This window comes from Saccostrea cucullata, unplaced genomic scaffold (assembly GCF_032062105.1).
Source record: "Saccostrea cucullata isolate Sc308-1 unplaced genomic scaffold, CSIRO_AGI_Scuc_v1 ctg6447, whole genome shotgun sequence".
Classification (NCBI taxonomy): domain Eukaryota; kingdom Metazoa; phylum Mollusca; class Bivalvia; order Ostreida; family Ostreidae; genus Saccostrea; species Saccostrea cuccullata.
This window is the reverse complement of record NW_026928526.1, coordinates 1-20,183: the sequence shown is the minus strand read 5'-3', so window position 1 is coordinate 20,183 and position 20,183 is coordinate 1. Positions and strand designations below refer to the sequence as shown.

The 20,183-nt window shown below is 32.2% G+C and overlaps 1 protein-coding gene across 1 annotated transcript; it reads right to left on the bottom strand.

The window, feature by feature from the left end:
- Positions 1 to 262: 262 nt before the first annotated feature.
- Positions 263 to 3,522, bottom strand: LOC134277858 (interferon-induced protein 44-like). The gene is made up of 6 exons (XM_062760155.1): positions 2,955 to 3,522; positions 2,762 to 2,814; positions 2,140 to 2,337; positions 1,412 to 1,558; positions 674 to 795; positions 263 to 458 (listed from the first exon to the last, which is right to left on the bottom strand). Exons 1-6 carry the CDS (start codon positions 3,466 to 3,468, stop codon positions 263 to 265), a joined length of 1,230 nt encoding a protein of 409 aa, XP_062616139.1. The 5' UTR covers positions 3,469 to 3,522.
- Between the last annotated feature and the right edge of the window lie 16,661 nt (positions 3,523 to 20,183).

Here is a 20,183-nt window from a genome sequence, read left to right as displayed (position 1 = left end):
CAATATTCATAAAAATGACATCTCACCCACAAAAACACCGAAAGCGGTGGACCACAATTCTTTAAATTTGCTTGTTTTAATTGAAATGAATGTAAAGATTAGGAAAACAAATGCTTCAGTCTGTTTTACACGGATCAGTCATTGCTTTTAAACTGAGCGAAGGTTTTGTTTGGGATGACTGCCATATCCATGTAATTCTCAAAGTAATCATTGGCAAATGTGAGAATTTGTTTCATCGCTCGTACATGTAGGGCAAGTATGCTTATTTCAGTTTGCAATTCGGTTTCTTTTTGTAGTTTTTAACCGGAAGAACGTGTGATCTAGGGATGGCTATCATTTGTGCAACCTCATTGACTTTTCCTTCTACCATTTCAATTTTAAAGATGTTTGTGATATCGTTTTCCACAAGCTGACACACCTTATCCAATTTTGTTAAAAGGACAACCAAAAGGGAAAACCTGGAAAAAAAAGAAATACAGTTCATCTATTTAGAACCTTTAAATTTTTTATTGATAAAAAAAAAAAATAAAATTGAATCATATTTTCCCGAGTTAAATCATTAAGAATTTTTAAATGACTTTTATACCTTGTAATAAAATCACTTTCAAGCATTTCAACGATATTACATAAAGATCATTAATTTAAGATATAAGGTTTATATTTAAACATTCACCTCTGTCTACAATGAGTCTTTTGATAACACCAGTGTGTGTAAACGCCTGGCTTTATTTCTCCAATAGTACTAGCATCAATCACATAAGTCACCGGAATTTTATCTTTGATTGAGGTCTCTTGCTTAAAATAGGTACATCTGGAGAGGCTTGTGAGAATGGGTTAAACAAATTTGAAGATGAACATTTTATAATAGCTAATATAGCTCATAACTTGCAATAAAACAAGAAACAACAAAAAAAAACCCCAAATTTTTATAGTTATTTTCTGATATTTGCATTTTTTTATTTGCGAATATTGCTTGGCTTGAGCCATTTATTAAAGAATGTACGTATGTATTATTTAAACACTGAATTGTAAACGGATTTTTCTGATATTACCCGATCATGAAAAGGGGTACACTGTTTGTGTGATAAGTGGATGTTCACTCCTCAAAGACACATGATCCCACTTTTTTTGAAAAGTCGACTTGTGTTTGCCCTACTTCTGACTTGTACAGGTTAATGGACTTTTGAACTTCAAAGCTATTCGTTATCTCCATTCATGAATGAAATATATTTTCTATACATAGAAAAAACTGAAACAAAATTCCCTAAACATCTGGCTTTGCATATTAATATATCATCTGAATTTGGCATGATACTGTAAAATCCCCCAAAACAATAACTATTTACTGTATATTTTTTTTTACATCTTATCTCCAAAATTAGAAAAATGTATATGCAAAGAAACCCATTACCTTGTATTGATTTGGAAGATGACCATCAAGGATAAAGCCAATGTCTTCTTGTTTGATTGAAAGGTCCTCTTCTATGCCAGGAGTATCGAAAAGTCGGACATGCATATAAGATCCTGAGGATGGATCTCGAACCCGCAGCTGCTGAAGCTAAATAAAACGGAAAGCATTAGTAAAACGGTGAAGCTTAAAAGGGACATATCGTACAAGTGTATGATTTTTTCGGTACATGTTTATACACGCAATGATTGTTATATGACATTGGTTGCACAAGTTTTGCAACAGTTCTGATTGCATTGATCTTTTTAATACATTGGTCACTGAAAGAATATCCCTATTCATGATTTAGGTAAAATTTTTAAAAAATGGTGTCTTTCATTCACTACTAATTGTGAAAATACTATATTACAAATGAAGCAATCTATTCACATCGGTTTTTTGTGTTATATTTTAAGCTTGGAAAATGTACAAAAGGTGTTGTTTCATGACTATTAATTTAGTTACAGAGTATCTATTTATTTTTGTTAATTATGATTTGTAACATAAAGAACAAGCTTTAAGACGGCAGTCACTCTGAAGATATTTTACCATAAATGATTCAAATAAGGGTTTCCAATTTACTTTCCTCATTTTTGTGAAACAATTTTATTTCATTAAATATGATGTAAAAATAATGTAAACTTTTAAATTTAGATCATATGAGGAAATATTTTTCACACAAATTTCCTTACTTTTGTTGTTAGGCTGTGGTCAGAACTTCCTGTACATGCGCGTGATGTTATATCTCCATGGAAAATAGAGTTTACTGTGTTAAGGAAACTAGACTTTCCTGCTCCAACCGCACCTACAAGCAATATGTTGACGTCAGGAACATCTAGGTCCTTAGGAGGTTGATACGTCGAAATAAAGTCTTTTAAATCCTGACAAGCCTAAAAGGAATAAAAAAGTACATTTAAAAGCTGCTCTTCCAATTCCTGAGAGCCAGCGATAAAAAATTGATACACATGTACAATAATTTAAAAACGTTTAAATGATGTATGTATTAATCTAAAATGTAAAATTTGATTTACCAAATAATTTCAATATTTTATTTGTATTCAAATGAAAATAATGTACATATGACTATGTATTTGAAAGATAGAAAGTAAGAGCCACCCCCCCCCCAACCCTCCCGGCCGACGCATCACCTCTGAAATAATTGAAATGTTTTACTTCGAATCAAACGTTATGAAAAATCTTAGCTGCATAACTACACTGCATGTATTAAAAACTGTATGTATTAAAAACTGTGTTTCCAACATTTTAGATAAAAAGAACTTGGAGACTGTGTACATTAAGGAAACTAGCTCTCACCTGTAATGTCCATAAAGGAGGAATTCTCCATGGAGTGAGAGAGCCAGGTCCATCTAAAAAAGATATAAAGACTTGGGATTGTGTTTTTACCAAAACAGTTTCGAGTTATGCATTCATCAGATATATTAATTTGTGTTTAAATAAGTGTCTTGGTGGCACTAGACTCTTTGGTAGAGGTATTTTAAAATATTACCAAGCACTGCGTAAACAACCAAATCCTTCACGTTATTGTGTCCAGAAGCAATGGATCCTGCATTTTCCTTCTCTATGTTAAAGAATTCTCCATTAAAGAGAGATTCCTTATCAAGATTATAAACATTTGTTTTTTTCTCGATAGGACTTTTGAAACTGTGCAACTCTCTAAACCACGGTCCCCACTTATTTTCACATGCAAATGTTTGGTCTTTACATTTATTTGTAAATTGTTGTGGCTTCCACATGTTTTTGGTGTACAGCTTAAATAAAAAGGCAACATTGTCATTTACCCATTCTGAGTTACTTGTCCAGCTTTTAGATGCATATCCACCATAAACATTATCGTCTGCATTGAAGAAGACAGTCACAGTGGGTCCTTTATTGTCACATAGTTCGTGGAATTTCGCACCGGTACAACCATCTCTGCTCACTGCGTAAAGAAGATCGAAGTGACATTCTCTACCAATCCAATTTGCAAGCTGAATTTGATCAATCTTCTTCAATGTTGCCATCTCACCGATAATTTTGCAAAGAATTGTCCCAAAGAAACTAAGTGGCTATTTCATAAAGAACAGGTATTTTCGTATATGAGAAAACAACTTGCTGATACACTAAAACCTGAAATCTGGTTTAAAACATGTAAGGTTTAAATTCAATCAGTTAATTACAATCTTTTCTTATCTGATCGTAATAGGATATTTAAACGTGCAAAAGAACAATTGTTTCCTATGTGCCGACGGCAAATGCAATTTAAAACCCCGCCTTCAGGAACATAATTAACGCACATGATTATAGCACTGGGACTCTGAGTATAACCTGCATATTTCGTCATGAAATCACTCTTTGAAAGTCCCGGACTAAGAACACAAAGTGATTTCTTACGCAGAACTGAAAGAAATTGTGCCTCCTGTGAAAAGAAATAAAATTGCACGATTATTTTTTGAGGATGCTTACTCCTCCATGCCTGGCCCCACCTCTAGCATTTTTTTAGGTCCATGTTTGCACATATCGAATCTGCATTGTTACAAGGACTTTTGACCTCGATTACTGTTCTTTATATTTATGTCTGAATCAGTTCATAGAATGTGGTAAAATAAGTGTTAGATTGATATATACTGCAGGGCTACATTCAGCAATATCATATCATGAATCTGAAAGACATAAGCATAGAAAACGGAAGTCATACTTTTTTCTATAGCTTGACTTCAACAGTAGCCTACCTACAATGTTATTTTTTTGATAGTTCCGAATAAATAGAGTATATATTGTTCGAGTATACAATTAATTTCCTTTAGTATATGAAGCATATTTTCTCCAAAATCTTATATGTGAAAAGAGGAAAACACGTGCTGTGGCTTGGAACTGGCATTTAGATATATCGACGAGATATTCTTAATTAACAATGGTAATTTCCATTCTTATATCGACACGATATACATGTAACCTGGTGAGATTGAAATAAAAATACCACAGAATCTACACATTTGTTTCATGTTTGGATATTTTTCTTGAAAAATAATTTAATGAAAAATCTATAACCCACGTCAATGAAAACGCCCCAGATAGCAAGACTATGTTGGGCCAACGTTGGCAAAAGGTTGTAAGGTTGGCGTTGGGGAAACAACTTTGGGGCCCAACGTTGGCCCAACGTCACCATGAACCTTCTGACCATAACAGAATTCCAGTTGGCCCAACGTTGGTCCAACGTTAGCAACTTCCATTCACTTTACCTCCCAAGGAAGGAGGGGAGTTGATGCTGGCCCAACGTTGGCCCATTTTTGTAATACACCCGTAAAGAAAGTGTCTTTTAAAGTTGGTAGTAGTATGTTGGCCCAAGTTTGTAATACACCCTTGAAGAAAGTGTCTTTTAAAGTTGGTAGTAGTATGTTGGCCCAGCGTTGGCCCATATTTGTAATACACCCTTAAAGAAAGTGTCTTTTAAAGTTGGTAGTAGTATGTTGGCCCAACGTTGGCCCATGTTTGTAATACACCCTTAAAGAAAGTGTTTTTTTTTTAAATTAGTAGTAGTATGTTGGCCCAACGTTGGTCCAATGTTTGTCACACACCCTTAAAGAAAGTGTCTTTTAAAGTTGGTAGTAGTATGTTGGCTAACAGTGGCCCGATGTTTGTTATACACCCGTAAAAAGAATGCTTTATAATTTGATAGTAGTAGTTGGCCCAACTTTGGCCAAATGTTTGAAAAAATACTTAATAAAGTGTCTTTTAAAGTTGGTAGTAGTATGTGCCCCAATTTTGGGCCCCAATGTTTGTTTTACACCCTTAAAAAAGTGTCTTATCAATTTGGTAGTAGTATGTTGGCCCGATGTTAGCACGAGTGTTCTTTTGTTTAGGTGTTTAAAGATGGGATGTTTATTTGGGCCAACGCTGGCCCAATTATTATACTGCCAACTAAAGATGGGTCAATTTTAGCTGCTGAGCTGACATTCTATGTCTATGCTTTTAATTGGATGACTGTTTTTGTTTAAGGGATATATTAAACATTTTAAATTTCAACTTAAGTGATCACAGCACCAAAAAGTGTTCTTTTTTAGTTTTTGAACTGTGCACATAAATGATTATTTATTAGAAATAAAACCTTTGAAATTATGAATTTTTTCATGAGCGTTGAATTCATGAGAATTTAGAAAAGTCTAATAAGTTCTCAGGAATAGGATTGAATGAAGCCCACATATACATAAATCAAATGACACAGCTTTATAATTAAATCGAAACAAAAATTAGGCGTTCGCTAACACGTGACCAAACGGTGGAGTTGGCTGTCAGATTCAATTGCTCACAGGTGGTGATAATTGGGGAAGCAAGCTAAAAAGAAATAAATTTAAATTTGTGGATTATACACTTGCTATATAGCTGCATTTAGAAGCGATGTAAGTATATTTATTCTTATTTATTCAGGTTAACTGTTAAAAAAGATTCGGAATTCATTCTTTTCATGTTTTTGCACACAAGCACTGTAAGTAAAGGTTAAATAACATCTTTGAAGCTGTTTCTATCTATCTAATTCTTAACTGGCTATTACAGACACGACTGTAAAAGAAATTAGTCAGAGACTGCAAGGAAAACAAATGTGGTGGGAAAAAAAAGAATTAAAATATGGAAAAATTTATAAATAATGTTTTAAGGGTCAAGATGAAAAAACTGGAGGATCAAGGGAGGGAAAAAAAGGGGGGAATACAACAAAAGGACAGTAATAAAGGAAGTGAGCCCTGATTAAGAACTTTGAATTGATAAATTTTCATAATTTACCTCTATTGTCTATTCTAAAATTTATTTTGTAAATTATGATTGAATTGATTTATATAAAATATTATCACAGTGAATCATTAGTAATGTTTTCATTGAACATATCCATGTATGCATTATGAATGCAGATTGAATTGTGTATTAATTATTTTAAACAGTCATAAAATAGGTTTATGTAAAGAATCACTTAACCAATTGCAAATGTTTCTATGTAATAACTACGTTGGCCCAACAATTTGCCATCTGACATTGTAAAAAAGGGTCAACCAGTTGTTAAGGTTGGCTGTTAGTTGGCATACACTAAAAGCTACGTTGGCCCAACAATATGCCATCTGACATTTCAGCATAGGGCGAACATTGGGCCAACCTAACCTAACAGTTGTAAAGGTTGGCTGTTAGTTGGCATACACTTATAGCTACGTTGGCCCAAAAATATTCCATCTGACATTTCAACAAAGGCCCAACGTTGGGCCAACCTAACCAACCATTTTTAAGGTTGGCTGTTAGTTGTCATAAATTTAACCTACGTTGGCCCAACAATATGCCAACATTTTGGACCAACTTTGGGCCGATGAGCAAAATTACCGTGGGCTAACGTAAGGTTACCAACCGTGGGCAAACGTTGGAAAAAAAATTGGGCCAACGTTGGCCCAACATGCTTGCTATCGGGGGTGATGGTTTTAAACTTTACACCACATTTCAAACTGCATGTCATTATCATTCCAACAAACCTAAGAGTAAACCCTTAAATTAATCTCTTTTTTTTACATTTAGATGAAACTATTAATAAAAAGCTGTCTCGCTTGAAATTAGACAAGACATTGCATGAAAATTTTCCCATATCCCCTCCAATCACTTTGATTTGTCAGTCACTAAGCAATCAGCAAAAAATTTTAAAAAAAAAAATAATTTTAGACATTTGACCTTTTGTGTGGCGAAAATTAAATTCAGTTGTGAATACCTAGAAATCCGAATACTAGATTTTTAAGAAGCTATTTTTGCCTGTCTCAGTGTCTGTTTGGAAAATTTTTTGATTTCACAAACAACATGATTTCAGCTTTCCGTCATCAGCTTTCCTTATCTACATAAAAAAGTATTCCACCTCACTGCAAATGATATTTTTCAACCAGTTAATTCGGTAATAAAATCATGTAAAAAAAATATAGGGAACTGGCAAAAAACGTTAACGTGCCAGTGTAAATAGGAATAATACCCCCATCAAAATACCGGGGGTCATTTTTCGAAAGCGAAAAGTGACTCCCGGTCAAAATTTAGGAAAAATGACCCCCGGTCATTATTCGATGGGGGGATTATTTCTTTCCCGGACAAATCTTGTTAAAAGTCGATTCCGCTACTCTTGGTCATTAAAAAAACGTCATTTGAAAAACATAGGAAATGTTTTGTCAATGAAATTTAATATTATTGCTTTCATGGTTGAGCAGGAAGACAGCTGCTTTTAAATTAGATTTAATTTTTAATCGTGCATTTTGAGTGCAACTCATTTATTAATGCATATACATTAAAAATTTGATACAAAGGTCCCAAATGTGTGGATTTTTTATTGCTTTATATAGACCTAATTTATAGAGGAAAAATGTATTCTCCTTGCGATAATTAGAATAAATATTACAAAAGGAGGTACTCTTGTAAATTCACATAAATGATTTTAAAAGAGATAAAATTCAAATGTACTTTTTCTTCGAAATTAAAAAGTTATATTTTTGTTTCAGTCAATTGCACACAATTTAGATTCCAAATAAAAGAAATTAAACGCTGCATAAACAGACGAAGAATGAGTTAATATGATCCATGTACAGGTTGGGCTGACTTAGCGCTTTTCCAATCTATATATATTTAATCATTGCTATGACATGCTTTACGGTAAAGGAGATAAAATTATAATTTATTTATAAATTACCACATGAGATATAGATAATCATTAACATAACCCTTTGTATTTGATACAAGCTATATCGATGAGTGGGTATAAATTTATATTTAAATATATCAAAGTTTTTTCAATTAACCTAGTATTTGGGCGTTATAATCAGCATCATCGTGCTCGAGGGGCCTTGAAATTCGCAGATTTCTAAGAAGAAAACATATGTAGCGACACATTCACCAAGTACAATGTACTTGTACCTGGTAGTAGAAGTGAAAGTCATATAATAAACCGTTACGGTAGACATTAGCATGATAACGAATCTTCATTGTTCAATAGCCTGTGAAGATCTTAATTTGAATCTGGAATCCTTTACCGGATTATGTGATGTCTCTATCTGAGCTAAAATTCTCCAATGCAACCCATAACAACATCTAATCAATAAGTTCAATGGGTCATATTTGCCGACATCTCTACCTTTATGTTTGACTGAAAATCGCTGAGTAAGAACGAGGATATTGCACATTTTTGTAACAAAAATAATAAATAAGACTTGAAAAAACATAGATTAAAAACTCAAAGTAATTCCGCTCTGACCTTAACCTTTGACTTTGGTATTTGAAATCCGACTTACTCATACTCAAGACTTCAAAAAAAATATTTTTTTTCCCGATTTTGGCCTAAGTGGCACTCATACAGTCCACCCATTGCCCGACAAGCAGGATAAACTTCCAGTATTCTGTATTATCCTACGCCCAAAGAAAATTCGCCAATTGATATTAGGTCGTTTACCTTCCCTCTGAGACACACCTTCTTCTAAGGTCTTCGGCTTTTTAGCTGAATTTCGTCTGTAACAGACTACGTGCATTTATAGTACAGATCTGTTTATGCTAAGTGTCATAGTAAAACCTACATGTTGCACATAATTTTTATTTCAGCAAGCAGTCTGATCCACTGCAAATGTGTTCCATAATTATTCTAATTTTTTTTACAAAAAATATTACATCAAACAGGGAATATCCTAGCTTTTAAAGAAATTTACCTATTTCTAAAAACTATCCCCCCCCCTTCAAGAATTAGTTTACAAAATGTAATCGTATGCAGACGCGTAGCATCGTTTTTGAAAGGGGGGGGGGGGGGGGCGATTTTTTTAACCTTAAAAAGTTGACAAGGAAAAAAAAAAATTATAAAATTTAAAAAAAGTTGGCCGAAGTCGAAAATCCTACTTTGGGGGGGGGGGGGGAGATAGATTAACTTGTTCTCAATGTCAACTACTTTCAGTACCATTTCTAATACACATTTTGGGGGAAAAAGGGGGGCCCCCCCCCCCTGGACCCCTATGTTGCTAAGCCCCTTGTATACGCAAGGCTCGATTTTTCAGTTATTAGGTGTCCACTTACACGCCCAGCAGGAGGAACATTATTTTTACATTTTGTCTATAATTTATTCATTATCTACCAGTTTTTTTTTTTAAATTTTTCACACAGATAAAAAGAGAAGAATAAGGTCCGTTTTTGTCGCTGTAACAACAAGACTTTCTAGTTATAATTATGGTTATATTTATAAAACTAAGAAACCATTTTTTTTCCAACTAACCCAAATCATTAAAAACTATATCGATAATACTGAATACTAAACAGCATATATAGAAATTATCACGTGAGAGCGTATTAAATAAAAAGGCAGACCTTTGCATCTATATATGTTTCAGATAAACAGTTATTTGCCCAGGTGGAAACCCCAAAAAAATAGAACATAACTTTTAAAGAACGTTATCTCAATTGTCTTACAATGCTAGGGCTCTACCTTATTGGAAATTTTTTTTTTGTTACCACATGCTGTCTCAATGCTTCGACCCAAAAATTTTGCGAGCAATTATGAAAATTCCTCACGTCCAGGTTTTAACCTTTCGAGAAATGCTGACCTTTCAATGTGCATGATGATTTGTTTCAAGTTTAAATTGTGTCGCTCAGTGGACTGGATAAAAGATAAAAAGATATGCCGGCTAAACACAAGATTTGACCAGGAGAATGATAGTAGTCTCACGACTAATGGCCCGACCCTTCATGTCGAAAAGGAAAAATTTCCAGGGGAAGAAAGAGACTTGAAACATTTTTATGAAAATGAATTTAATCACATATAAAACGAAACAAAACTTGATTAATTTCAGCACTTGGCGGGAAATTGTCTTAACAATGTCTGTGCTGAGGATGCCATTTGTATTGGTGGTAAATGTGTACAGGTTTTAAAAGGTAAAATATTACTTTAATTTATAAATTGTAGGAAATGTCTTTTAAATCTGTTATTACTAACAATATTTATTTAACTGTGCCCAAAGAATAAAATTTCTTCCTAAGTCTTTTTTGTTTGGAAAAAAAACGTTGATTGAGTTTATGTTTAAAAATGTCCCATTTTAGAACTGTGATGATCCAGTGGGTGAAGTGTTTGGAAAATAGACCTATCTTTGTCACTTACTGCAATTGAGCAGTGAGGGTTCTTATGGTGGCAATGCATACAATCACATTTTTATGAAACATTTTTGATCTGAATAAGAGGTAAAGACAATGCAATTGACAAGGGTATGTTGATAATAAACAGGACAACTTCCACCATAAACTCACATGATTTATGTAGTAATGCTATCCATACTCGTATATGGTGTTTATGTATCCTAGATTATTTAAGCATATTACAGGAAAGAAATTCAAAAAAAGAAAGGAAAAAGGCTGTTGTTTGTTTTTTTTTTTTGTTTCCTGTTTAATGTCCCTCTCTTCACTCTTATCGAAACGCCACCACTTGCCGATAGAGAGCTGCAAATTTATAACTATTCCCTGCACTAAGGGGAATTTGAGCAGAAGTTTAAGGGGCCCCCCCCTGCAATATGGAACCTCGATTTATATAGACTAATCCGAATTAAATTCATGTTTTGCTTAACGTTCAAATTAAAGGAGTTAAATGGTTAACCCCTAAATATTTCTTTTGCAAATATCTCGAAATGAAAAGGAATACCTGGATATTTGTAGAAGAAAACGTATTTTAAACCCTAGAAATAAAAAAAAGGGGCGGGAACTCAATTTAGGGACTAAACGGGGCCAAAAGAATTTATTGATAACTATTTAACTATAGATATATTGTGTTACATTACTGAAGCAAATATGTTTATCTCAGCAATCTATATATGTACAATTACATGTATACATATGACTTCTATGACATACGAGGGTTGTTTTATTGTGAGCGTGCTTTTTTCATGAAACCGGTTAAACTCTCCAGATTATAAGCTCGGTAGTGGTCGAAATTTAAGATACGAATCATGAGTGATTTATTGAAATTTTGCATCATATCTGTTAAATATAGGTATTTGTTAATACATACTGAACAATTTGTGCGCAATGACAAGATCTTTCATATGATAGTAGAAAAAAGCGTTGACTTGTAAAATTAAGGGCAAAAAAGGGCCCAAAAAGTCTTTTTTCAATAAATATGATTTCTTTCGTTTGAGGAACGAATTTCTACTTGGTGTGATAATGAATTATTTTTTCGGAATTACAAGGTTTTCATTCGAATACCTGGTGAATATTACTTGGTTCTTTAGAACCGGTCTCGTTAGCAAGGCTATATAAGAGGTGAATAGGGGTTAAATTACCAGTTTAGGACACACGTAGAGCATGATGAATTTAAATTTTATCATGATTTATTAATCCAACATAAACTTGTATATAAAAACTGGTTTTATATTTTGCATATGTTCTGTACACTGTACAAATAAAGCTACTGCGTGTCGTTGCTATGTCCAAATGGTGTGTTTGTTTTTTATTGTACTTTCATTTGAAAGTAATGAAAGTCAATATTTTGTGATACATTACTGACCAAAAATGTTTATTTTAAACAAAAACAATTGCAATTACATAATTATTATGATTTTTATGTAGTGTGTTTTTTAAAATGGGAACCACATGGGGGCCACAAGGGGACCAAAATGCTTAATCTTTGACGCTTTATATCCCAAAAGAGAGAAAAATTTTGATAAGTAATATTTGAATTAAAATGCCCAAAATAATATTCTATACAATATACAACCTTTTCTGTTTCGATAATATCCCCCAATAAGGAGTTAAAGGGTTGGTCCCCAAAAAATTTTACAATTTCGAAAACGAAAAGAATCTCCGAATTGTTGTTGAGGGAAAAGGTTTCAAAATGCTTAGATTTTATAACGGGAATGAGAAAAGGATTGGCACTAAAAAAAGGGGCTAAGAAGGACAAAAAATTTTGAATGGGTTTATTAAACCGTCAATATTTTTGTTATTTTGTTATTGCAAAAAAAAAAGTTTATCTTAACAATCTTCAACTGTAAGTCATATTTTTATGTCGTATGTTATTGAAAATGGGGCAATTAAGCGAAATGTTTGACACTTAATACCTAAAATTAGGAAATATTTTGTTTAATATTGAATAAAATATATTCAAAATAATATTCTAAAAGTTTGTAACCTTTCATTTTTTGCTAAACGTCCTCATTAAGGAGTTTACTGCTTTGGGTCGTAAATAATTCTTTTGCAAATATCTCGAAAAATAAAGAGAATCTCTCAATAGTTGTTGAACAAAAAGTGTCTAAATTTCTAAGACCTTTTAAATGAAATCAAAAAAATTAGAATAAACACTTTAACTAGGAGCTAAAGATTTTAATCGATAACTCTTTAAAGGCCAATATATTGTAATACATTACTGAAGAAAAAATGTTTATCGCGGCAATATACAACTATATATTATGGTTTTTATGTCAAAGTTATAAATTAGGCCCCCTGGGGCCAGAATGCTCAATCTTTGACACTTTATTCTTAAATGGGAAATTTTTATAAATATTATTGAACAAAATATATTCAAAATAATATTCTGAATAATTTGCAACCTTTCTTATTTTGCTAAACGTCCCCATTAATGAGTTGACCCTTAAATATTTCTTTTGCAAATATCTAGGAAACGAAAAAAATTTGAACCTTTGTTGAACAAAAATGTTCAATATCTTTAGAGCTTCAAGGTTAATTAAAAAAAAACCGACTGGGATCAAGTTAGGTGCCGATGACTAGATTTTTAATATCATAACAAGAAAAGGCGCTGAGTAATCACATTAACGGCTAAAAGGGGAATCAATATATTATATATTGTGATACAATATTGGAGCAAAAATGTTTGTTTTAATATTCTACAATTATACGAGGGTTGTTCGAAAAGTTTGTGGACTTGTGTCATATCTTTTTTTTTTAAATGTATATGTTATCCTAATTTGGTAGAAATATTTTAAGAAAAAATTAAAAATAATCTGTTCAATTTTTTTTTAATTTTAATTTTTAAAATCTTATCTAGATGTTAAAAATGCTAAAATCGGGTCGCAGAGCATTAAAATTTAAAAGTTACAAAAAACCGAAATAACCTGTGGCCATACTCTCTGTAAAATAAAGCAAAACTGAAAAACAGCCTAGAAATTTAAATTACGAATTGTTACATTGATTCAATTCCAAATTATGGTTTAATATTTAACATCGTTGAAAAGAAACCAACTTGAGAAGGGGGAGTCCTCATTGAAAACGGCAAAAATGATGACGTTCTAGAATGTCACAGAGCAGCAGATAACGATGCAATTTTGTTTTACAAAGGAAGAATCCTAAATAAACTTTTAAAATACCCAAAAGAATGAAAAAAATATGTCACAAGCAATTTGTTCACGAGTGAAAAAATAGTACAGGAATATTTGAGTGACAGAAAGTCTGTATTGGATGAGGAAAATCTTTTAAAAAGGTATAACTGTAAAAATCTTTACAGCAACTTTAAAAAGTTGGAAACAAGGAAAGACATGTTCGCTACAGAATTGCTTATCATGTGAAAGCAGAGTTAAAGCTGACATGAACTCTTACAAAGTCATCATTTTTATCTTTGCGACTAACTACATTCCTGTACGCTTTTGTCCGCCTTTTTCTTCGATTCCGCCATATATAATTGAAAATTTTTATACCTGTACCTGCTATATATAGCATTGTACAATTGCTTCACTTGAGTGTTTTTCTAGCTTTAGAGTTGGGAAGCAGCATATTAGATTTTCAGAATGAAATAGTATATTATAAGTACATTTTTTTAAAGTCCATAAACAGACCAAATACAAGTTTGAAAAGTAAAAATTCAGCAAAAAATGGAACTATACCGAGAATTAAATTATTTTTGAATGCATTTGCTGCAATATAGAAAATAAACTAACACGGAATACATACATGTACGACAAACACCCATGCGGGTGAAAAAACGCGTCAAACGCAGTGATAAAAACATTTACCTGAATACTGCTATCATTACAGGGATGTGCGCATGTCGAAAGAATTATCCTATTTTACTTTTATTGAAAAATGCATCTCTGAAGTCATGTAATCCATTGCTTACTCAACAGAAAAAAGATGCTCGGACACACATGGCCCAATCCGATCATTTTATTTGGTCAGGGAAAATATCAAAGGTTGAAAGCTCAGTGGGGTTGTTTGAAAAAAAATTGTCTGTACATGTTGTAAATAAAATTTATGATTAAGACATGGTTTAACTTCATCCAATTTATAATAAAGCATGCATTATTACGAATCATTCACCTTTTGAAGATATTTTCCTGGATATGAAAAGGGGGGGTGTAATAAAACATGCATAACACTCTCAAAAAAATAATGTACAGTCCCGAAACGTTCTATTTTCCCCATTTTTCCTTTTGTACCATTCTTTCACGGTTCGTTCAGCGTGCGTTTACAGTTCACTCCTCTTTCACAGTATTGCGTTCACCGTTCACCGTGCGGTCGCGCTCACCGTTCACAAAACGTTCACCGTTCGCTCTTCGTTCCTTTTACTTTGCGTTCACCTTGCGTTCACTGTTCACTTATCGTTCAGTCATCATTGTCATTCAAAACTCCAAAGTGAACGCAGCTAGGATAAAGCTGCCCGAAAAATATCAATCTGTTGAGACTGTAGTAACTTCTATGAACTATCTAATATGACGTCATAATAGTTTATACTCAAATACTCATTCTTGAGCACTTAGGGGGAAAGTGTCATAATATTAACATGGTATGTAGATTTACTTTGGGGACTTGTTGCTTAATTCAAGTGTTATGATTGTTTTTTGAGCTAGAGTTGGCTGTTATGATATTGAAGATTTGAAATTTACATACCCCTTTTTCCCTTTTCACTTGTCCAATATGCACTTAATCAAACAATAGCGAAAAATTATGTGTGAAACCCCCCCCCTTTTACATGCCGAGACGAGTTAGAATTCATGAATCGTGTTTATTTTGGACTGGCACAAGTGATAAACAAGGACAAAATAAAGATATTTGGTGAATCTACAAGAGAATTATATCCTCTAACTGAGTATTGCGGGGGGATGTTGGTAGTTTATCCATGTTTGTATAAATTCCATAAAATGTAAAAAACCCCTTTTTTATGTTGGTAAGTTTGATTTCTCGTAAAATGTTTTCTTAACGAGTAAAAATTAAACCTCCCCCACATTTTTCATGTACCAGAGATCACGATGAATTAATCTATGTAAAAAAATTTAAAATTTTTTATTTTTCACTTGTGCCGAATCGATTTTTATGCAACAATTAGGAATATCGAAATCTCCGTCAGTATCTACACAGTCATATGACACATAGAAATGCTGTAAAAAAAAACCTAATTGAACTTTTATCTCAAGTTACTGCAATTTCCAACAAGGATTACATATTAAAATTAAAATCTAGCTCAAAAAAAAAATAATTTTTAAGGCATTTTAAGTCTTTGGACAGCCTTATCATAACTGCGAAAGGACTTATGTTTTTGATGGTAAGGATTTACACTTTTTAATTAATTACCTTTGATATCGTTTTTTTAAAAATAATTATTTCATTGCAAAAATTATTATAATATTTATATTTCTATTATAAACACTCAGCTTTACATTTCATGAAATGTCCCTGTAAAATAATACATCAAATATCTACATATATGTAGAATGATGCTAAAATATTAATTAGTTTTTTAAAGGGTAATGTACAAAATGATGCTTAACGCACGAATAATTTGTTGTAATTTTAAAGACGACAAATCATTAATGGATGAATAATAATTAATCCAGCTGAGGTCTTTTACAAAAAAAAATTTTAAAAAATTATTTTTACAGTTACACATATTTTAAACTACACGTAGGTTTAAAAATTATGAACAGTATGCAAATATTCAGTTAATTAAATATCTTTAGAGCTAATTAGATTTAAAGTGTGATTTTTTAATTTAGGAAATACTAACTGTTTGAAATAGTCTATTGTAACAAAAAAAAATAAGTCTGAACACCAACATCAAACAATCATCAGACAATAGTGTTTTAGAATACACTTGTGCCGACAGTGATTTTAAATTGGCAGGGGATATGTTTCAAATTTAATTTAAAACTTAATCCTACCAAGTATATATTCCCATTTTTATTTATTTTCTCTGCAGGAATGCAAAAATCAGATCTAGAAATGATAGGGGGAAAAAATTAAAACTCCTTTTAACAAGTGATTCCTTGCCTTCGGCATGTTCGGTGAAAACCCTTCCACACCTCCACTGTTTTGATTGACAGGGCAAGAACGTCACATCTAGCACGTGGACTTCCTGTGAACCATTACCTTGATGATGGAAAATAACAGCAAATGATGACTGTCCAATGAATCTGTTAATCTAACAAAATGATTACCTTTACTGTTTGGAATATTTATAAAAATAATAAGAATTTTTATTTGATAAATCAATATCTGAGAATTGAGGGGGCATCTTTTCTCTCTCCCTCTTTCTCTGTTCAATAAAAACTATAACAGCACATAACTTACTTAGTTTTGAAATTTGAATCTATTACAAATAATTTGGATGTCTCTTCCCCTCATCTAATGACCGAGTATGATCACGGCCAGGAAATGTTCACAGATACATAAAAGCATAAATGAATACAAAAGACACACAAATATGGAAAATTTTGCATAAAGTTTAAAAAAAAGGGGCTTTTTTGCAATACGTAACGGCAATTGTGAATTTAAAAACGAAACCATTTTTTATAAATGCCATGGCACGGAAAAACATGACATGTATTTTCCTCCAAAGGGGATTTATACATTGTACATTGTATGGTTGTTTTAACCGCTTACAATGTAATTAATTCATTCTATAAGTAGTAGTTTTATCTTTAGAACCACATTATTTTTTAGTGAAAAGAATAAGCATATTTACCATATGAATAGATTAATTTTATATTTAATTTACGCATTCGGTAACAAATACATGTACACATGTTTTCGGCAAATAAAATCGTTTTATAAAAATATCATTTAAAACATAGGGACATGTACGTATATGTACAGAAAAAAAGTTGTTTTTATTTATTTATTTATTCTTTTATTGTTTATTTATATTAATGCACCTGGAATTAGAATTATAGAATAATAGAAAATCTCAATGCAAGGAAAAGATCGGAGGCATTCCTAATAAATCGTTCATCTTGCTTTCACTGTTCGTTCACCGTTTACTTTGCGTTCGCGTTCGCGCTCCGTTCGCGTTCTGTGTTCACTCACCGTTCACCGTTCACAATCGTTCACCAAATTGCGTTCAGCCTTCGAACATCGTCCACTCACCGTTTGCTCTGCGATCGCTAGCGTTCGTTCACCGTTCCTTCAGCGTTCAGGTGGGAAAAATAGAACGTTTAGGGACTGTAAGAAAAACGTCTGAAACAGATTGGATTTCTTTATGATCAATAATTATTAAATAGATACTGTGTGTTGGCTTTATTAGACCTAATATAATTTGATTTAAAGTTATCTATAATTTAATGCACTATGAAAGAAAAACTAACAAGTTCACATACCCCACGCTCCCCTAAAAATGAAGTGCTGAAATTCCCAAAAAAATAAAAGGGAAACATAATTTCCTTGTAATATGCACATCGATACTCATTGTCCTAAATATCTGCAAAAGGTGACAAAATAATGGACTAACAATCAGTATGAAAAAAGTCAGTCAGCATTTGACTCAATGATAAATTGTATTTGCTGACAAGATCATTGTATCGACCATAGAAGTTACAAAATGATGACTCTTAACAAGACGGCTGATATTCTTGTTTCATCAACATGCTTGTCAATAATGTACCTCTTTTTAGAAATTGTTCACACGTAGAGAAAGCTCTTGAGTAGCGAATCAAATGAGATATATACACTCCATATGCAGGTGATGGAGGTATATTGCTGCATAAATAAGGGAAATTGACGATAGAAAAGTTAAAGCCATCACGTTTATCATATAGCTTGGTTGTTAGATTACCATTAAAGTTTTTTTTCAAGTTAAATATCCAAGTATAAAACAGATGTGTTTCCATTTCAATTGACAATACATCGTCGATATATCTAAATGTCGAGTTGAAGGCCACAACAAGTGTTCTCTTCTTTTCACGCATATTATTCTGCACAAATTCTGCTTCATATAAATATAAAAATAGGTCCGCTAATATCGGAGCACAATTGGTACCCATGGGAATCCCAATAGATTGTTGGAATACCTGGTCTCCAACAACTACATAGATATTGTCAATCAGAAACTCAAGCATCTCTTTTCTGTCAACTTCAGTGTATTGTGTTTTCAATCAGATAGTGTTTTAACAAAATAATTTTGCAAATGAGCAATGACCAGATAAGTAAATTTACGAGTTCCCTTTTTTTTAAAAAAAAAAGCAGCTCTCAATGATATCAAAAGCCTGGACTTGATATAATCGTGGGAATGGTTATATATAAAGTTGAAAATTTGTTAGTTTCTAAGCTGTTGATTTATGAATTTCCGTGATTTCAAATTGTCCAAAAGTTCTTTGGAATTTTTTAGAATCCACATCTGATTCACACTACTTCTTGCATGTATTGCTGCACAGTACTCTTGGAGTTTTTCCTTCACTACTGCCAATATCTTATAGTCTTATTGAGGAGAAACGAAAGAGGCTTGGTTGAACATTTACTGAAACTCGCAATGTATCTTTGTTTGCAAGGATGTTCATGAAGTTTCGGAATCCAATATATATATATATATATATATATATATATATATATATATATATATATATATATATATATATATATAAAATATATATATATATATATATATATATATATATATATATATATATATATATATATACAGGGTTTCCATGACCTGTTTTACTGTGTTGCTCCCGACACAGTAAAATTTTCTCACACAGTAACGATTCAAATTTAATGCGTGCTACACAGTAAAAATTTTTCCGACACAGTAAGATCTGTGATAATCAGAAAATTAAAACACAAAAGTTCTATCTAATTGAAACTTCAATCAAAAAGTCCTACCATCTTCAATTATAACAGGTAGAGCACTTAATTAGGGCTTCACCTTGCATAATCAATTATCTCCTAGACCTCCGCATGAAGGAACAAAGACAAATATTTTGTTTTCACACTTCTATGTAACGGTTAATTGGTAGTTACATTAAAAATATATTGTACTATTTTTAAAACAATATTTTTTTTCTATAGACCCGAGGCTCTAGAATTATGTTGGTACTGCGGTAAGTCAAACATTAATATGACCATCGTACCGCATTAATTTCAGTGATGTAAATAAATTGTTTTAATTTTTCAAGGAGTTCATAAAAGTATTCAACTATTCTGAAGTTTTTTTTTTTGTAATTCGATAATAATTTTATTCGATCAAGAAAACTGACAAAAATCACGGCAAATTTACTTTCAAAATGGTAAATAGTTCGACTGTATTGACAAGAATTTCCTCTGATTTTCAGAACATGTGTTTTTACTTTTATCAATATGTACGACCATACTATTTGTGTAACGAATTAGTAATTTTTAAAAGAAGTTTGTGATGTATTCTTTTGTAATTATAATAAATAGTGATTTACTGCGAATTTGACCGCGAAATTTTAGTGTTTCGCGTAAACTCTGCAACACAGTACAATTGCAAAAATGGGGAAAAAAATGATATATATATATATATATATATAAAAATATATAT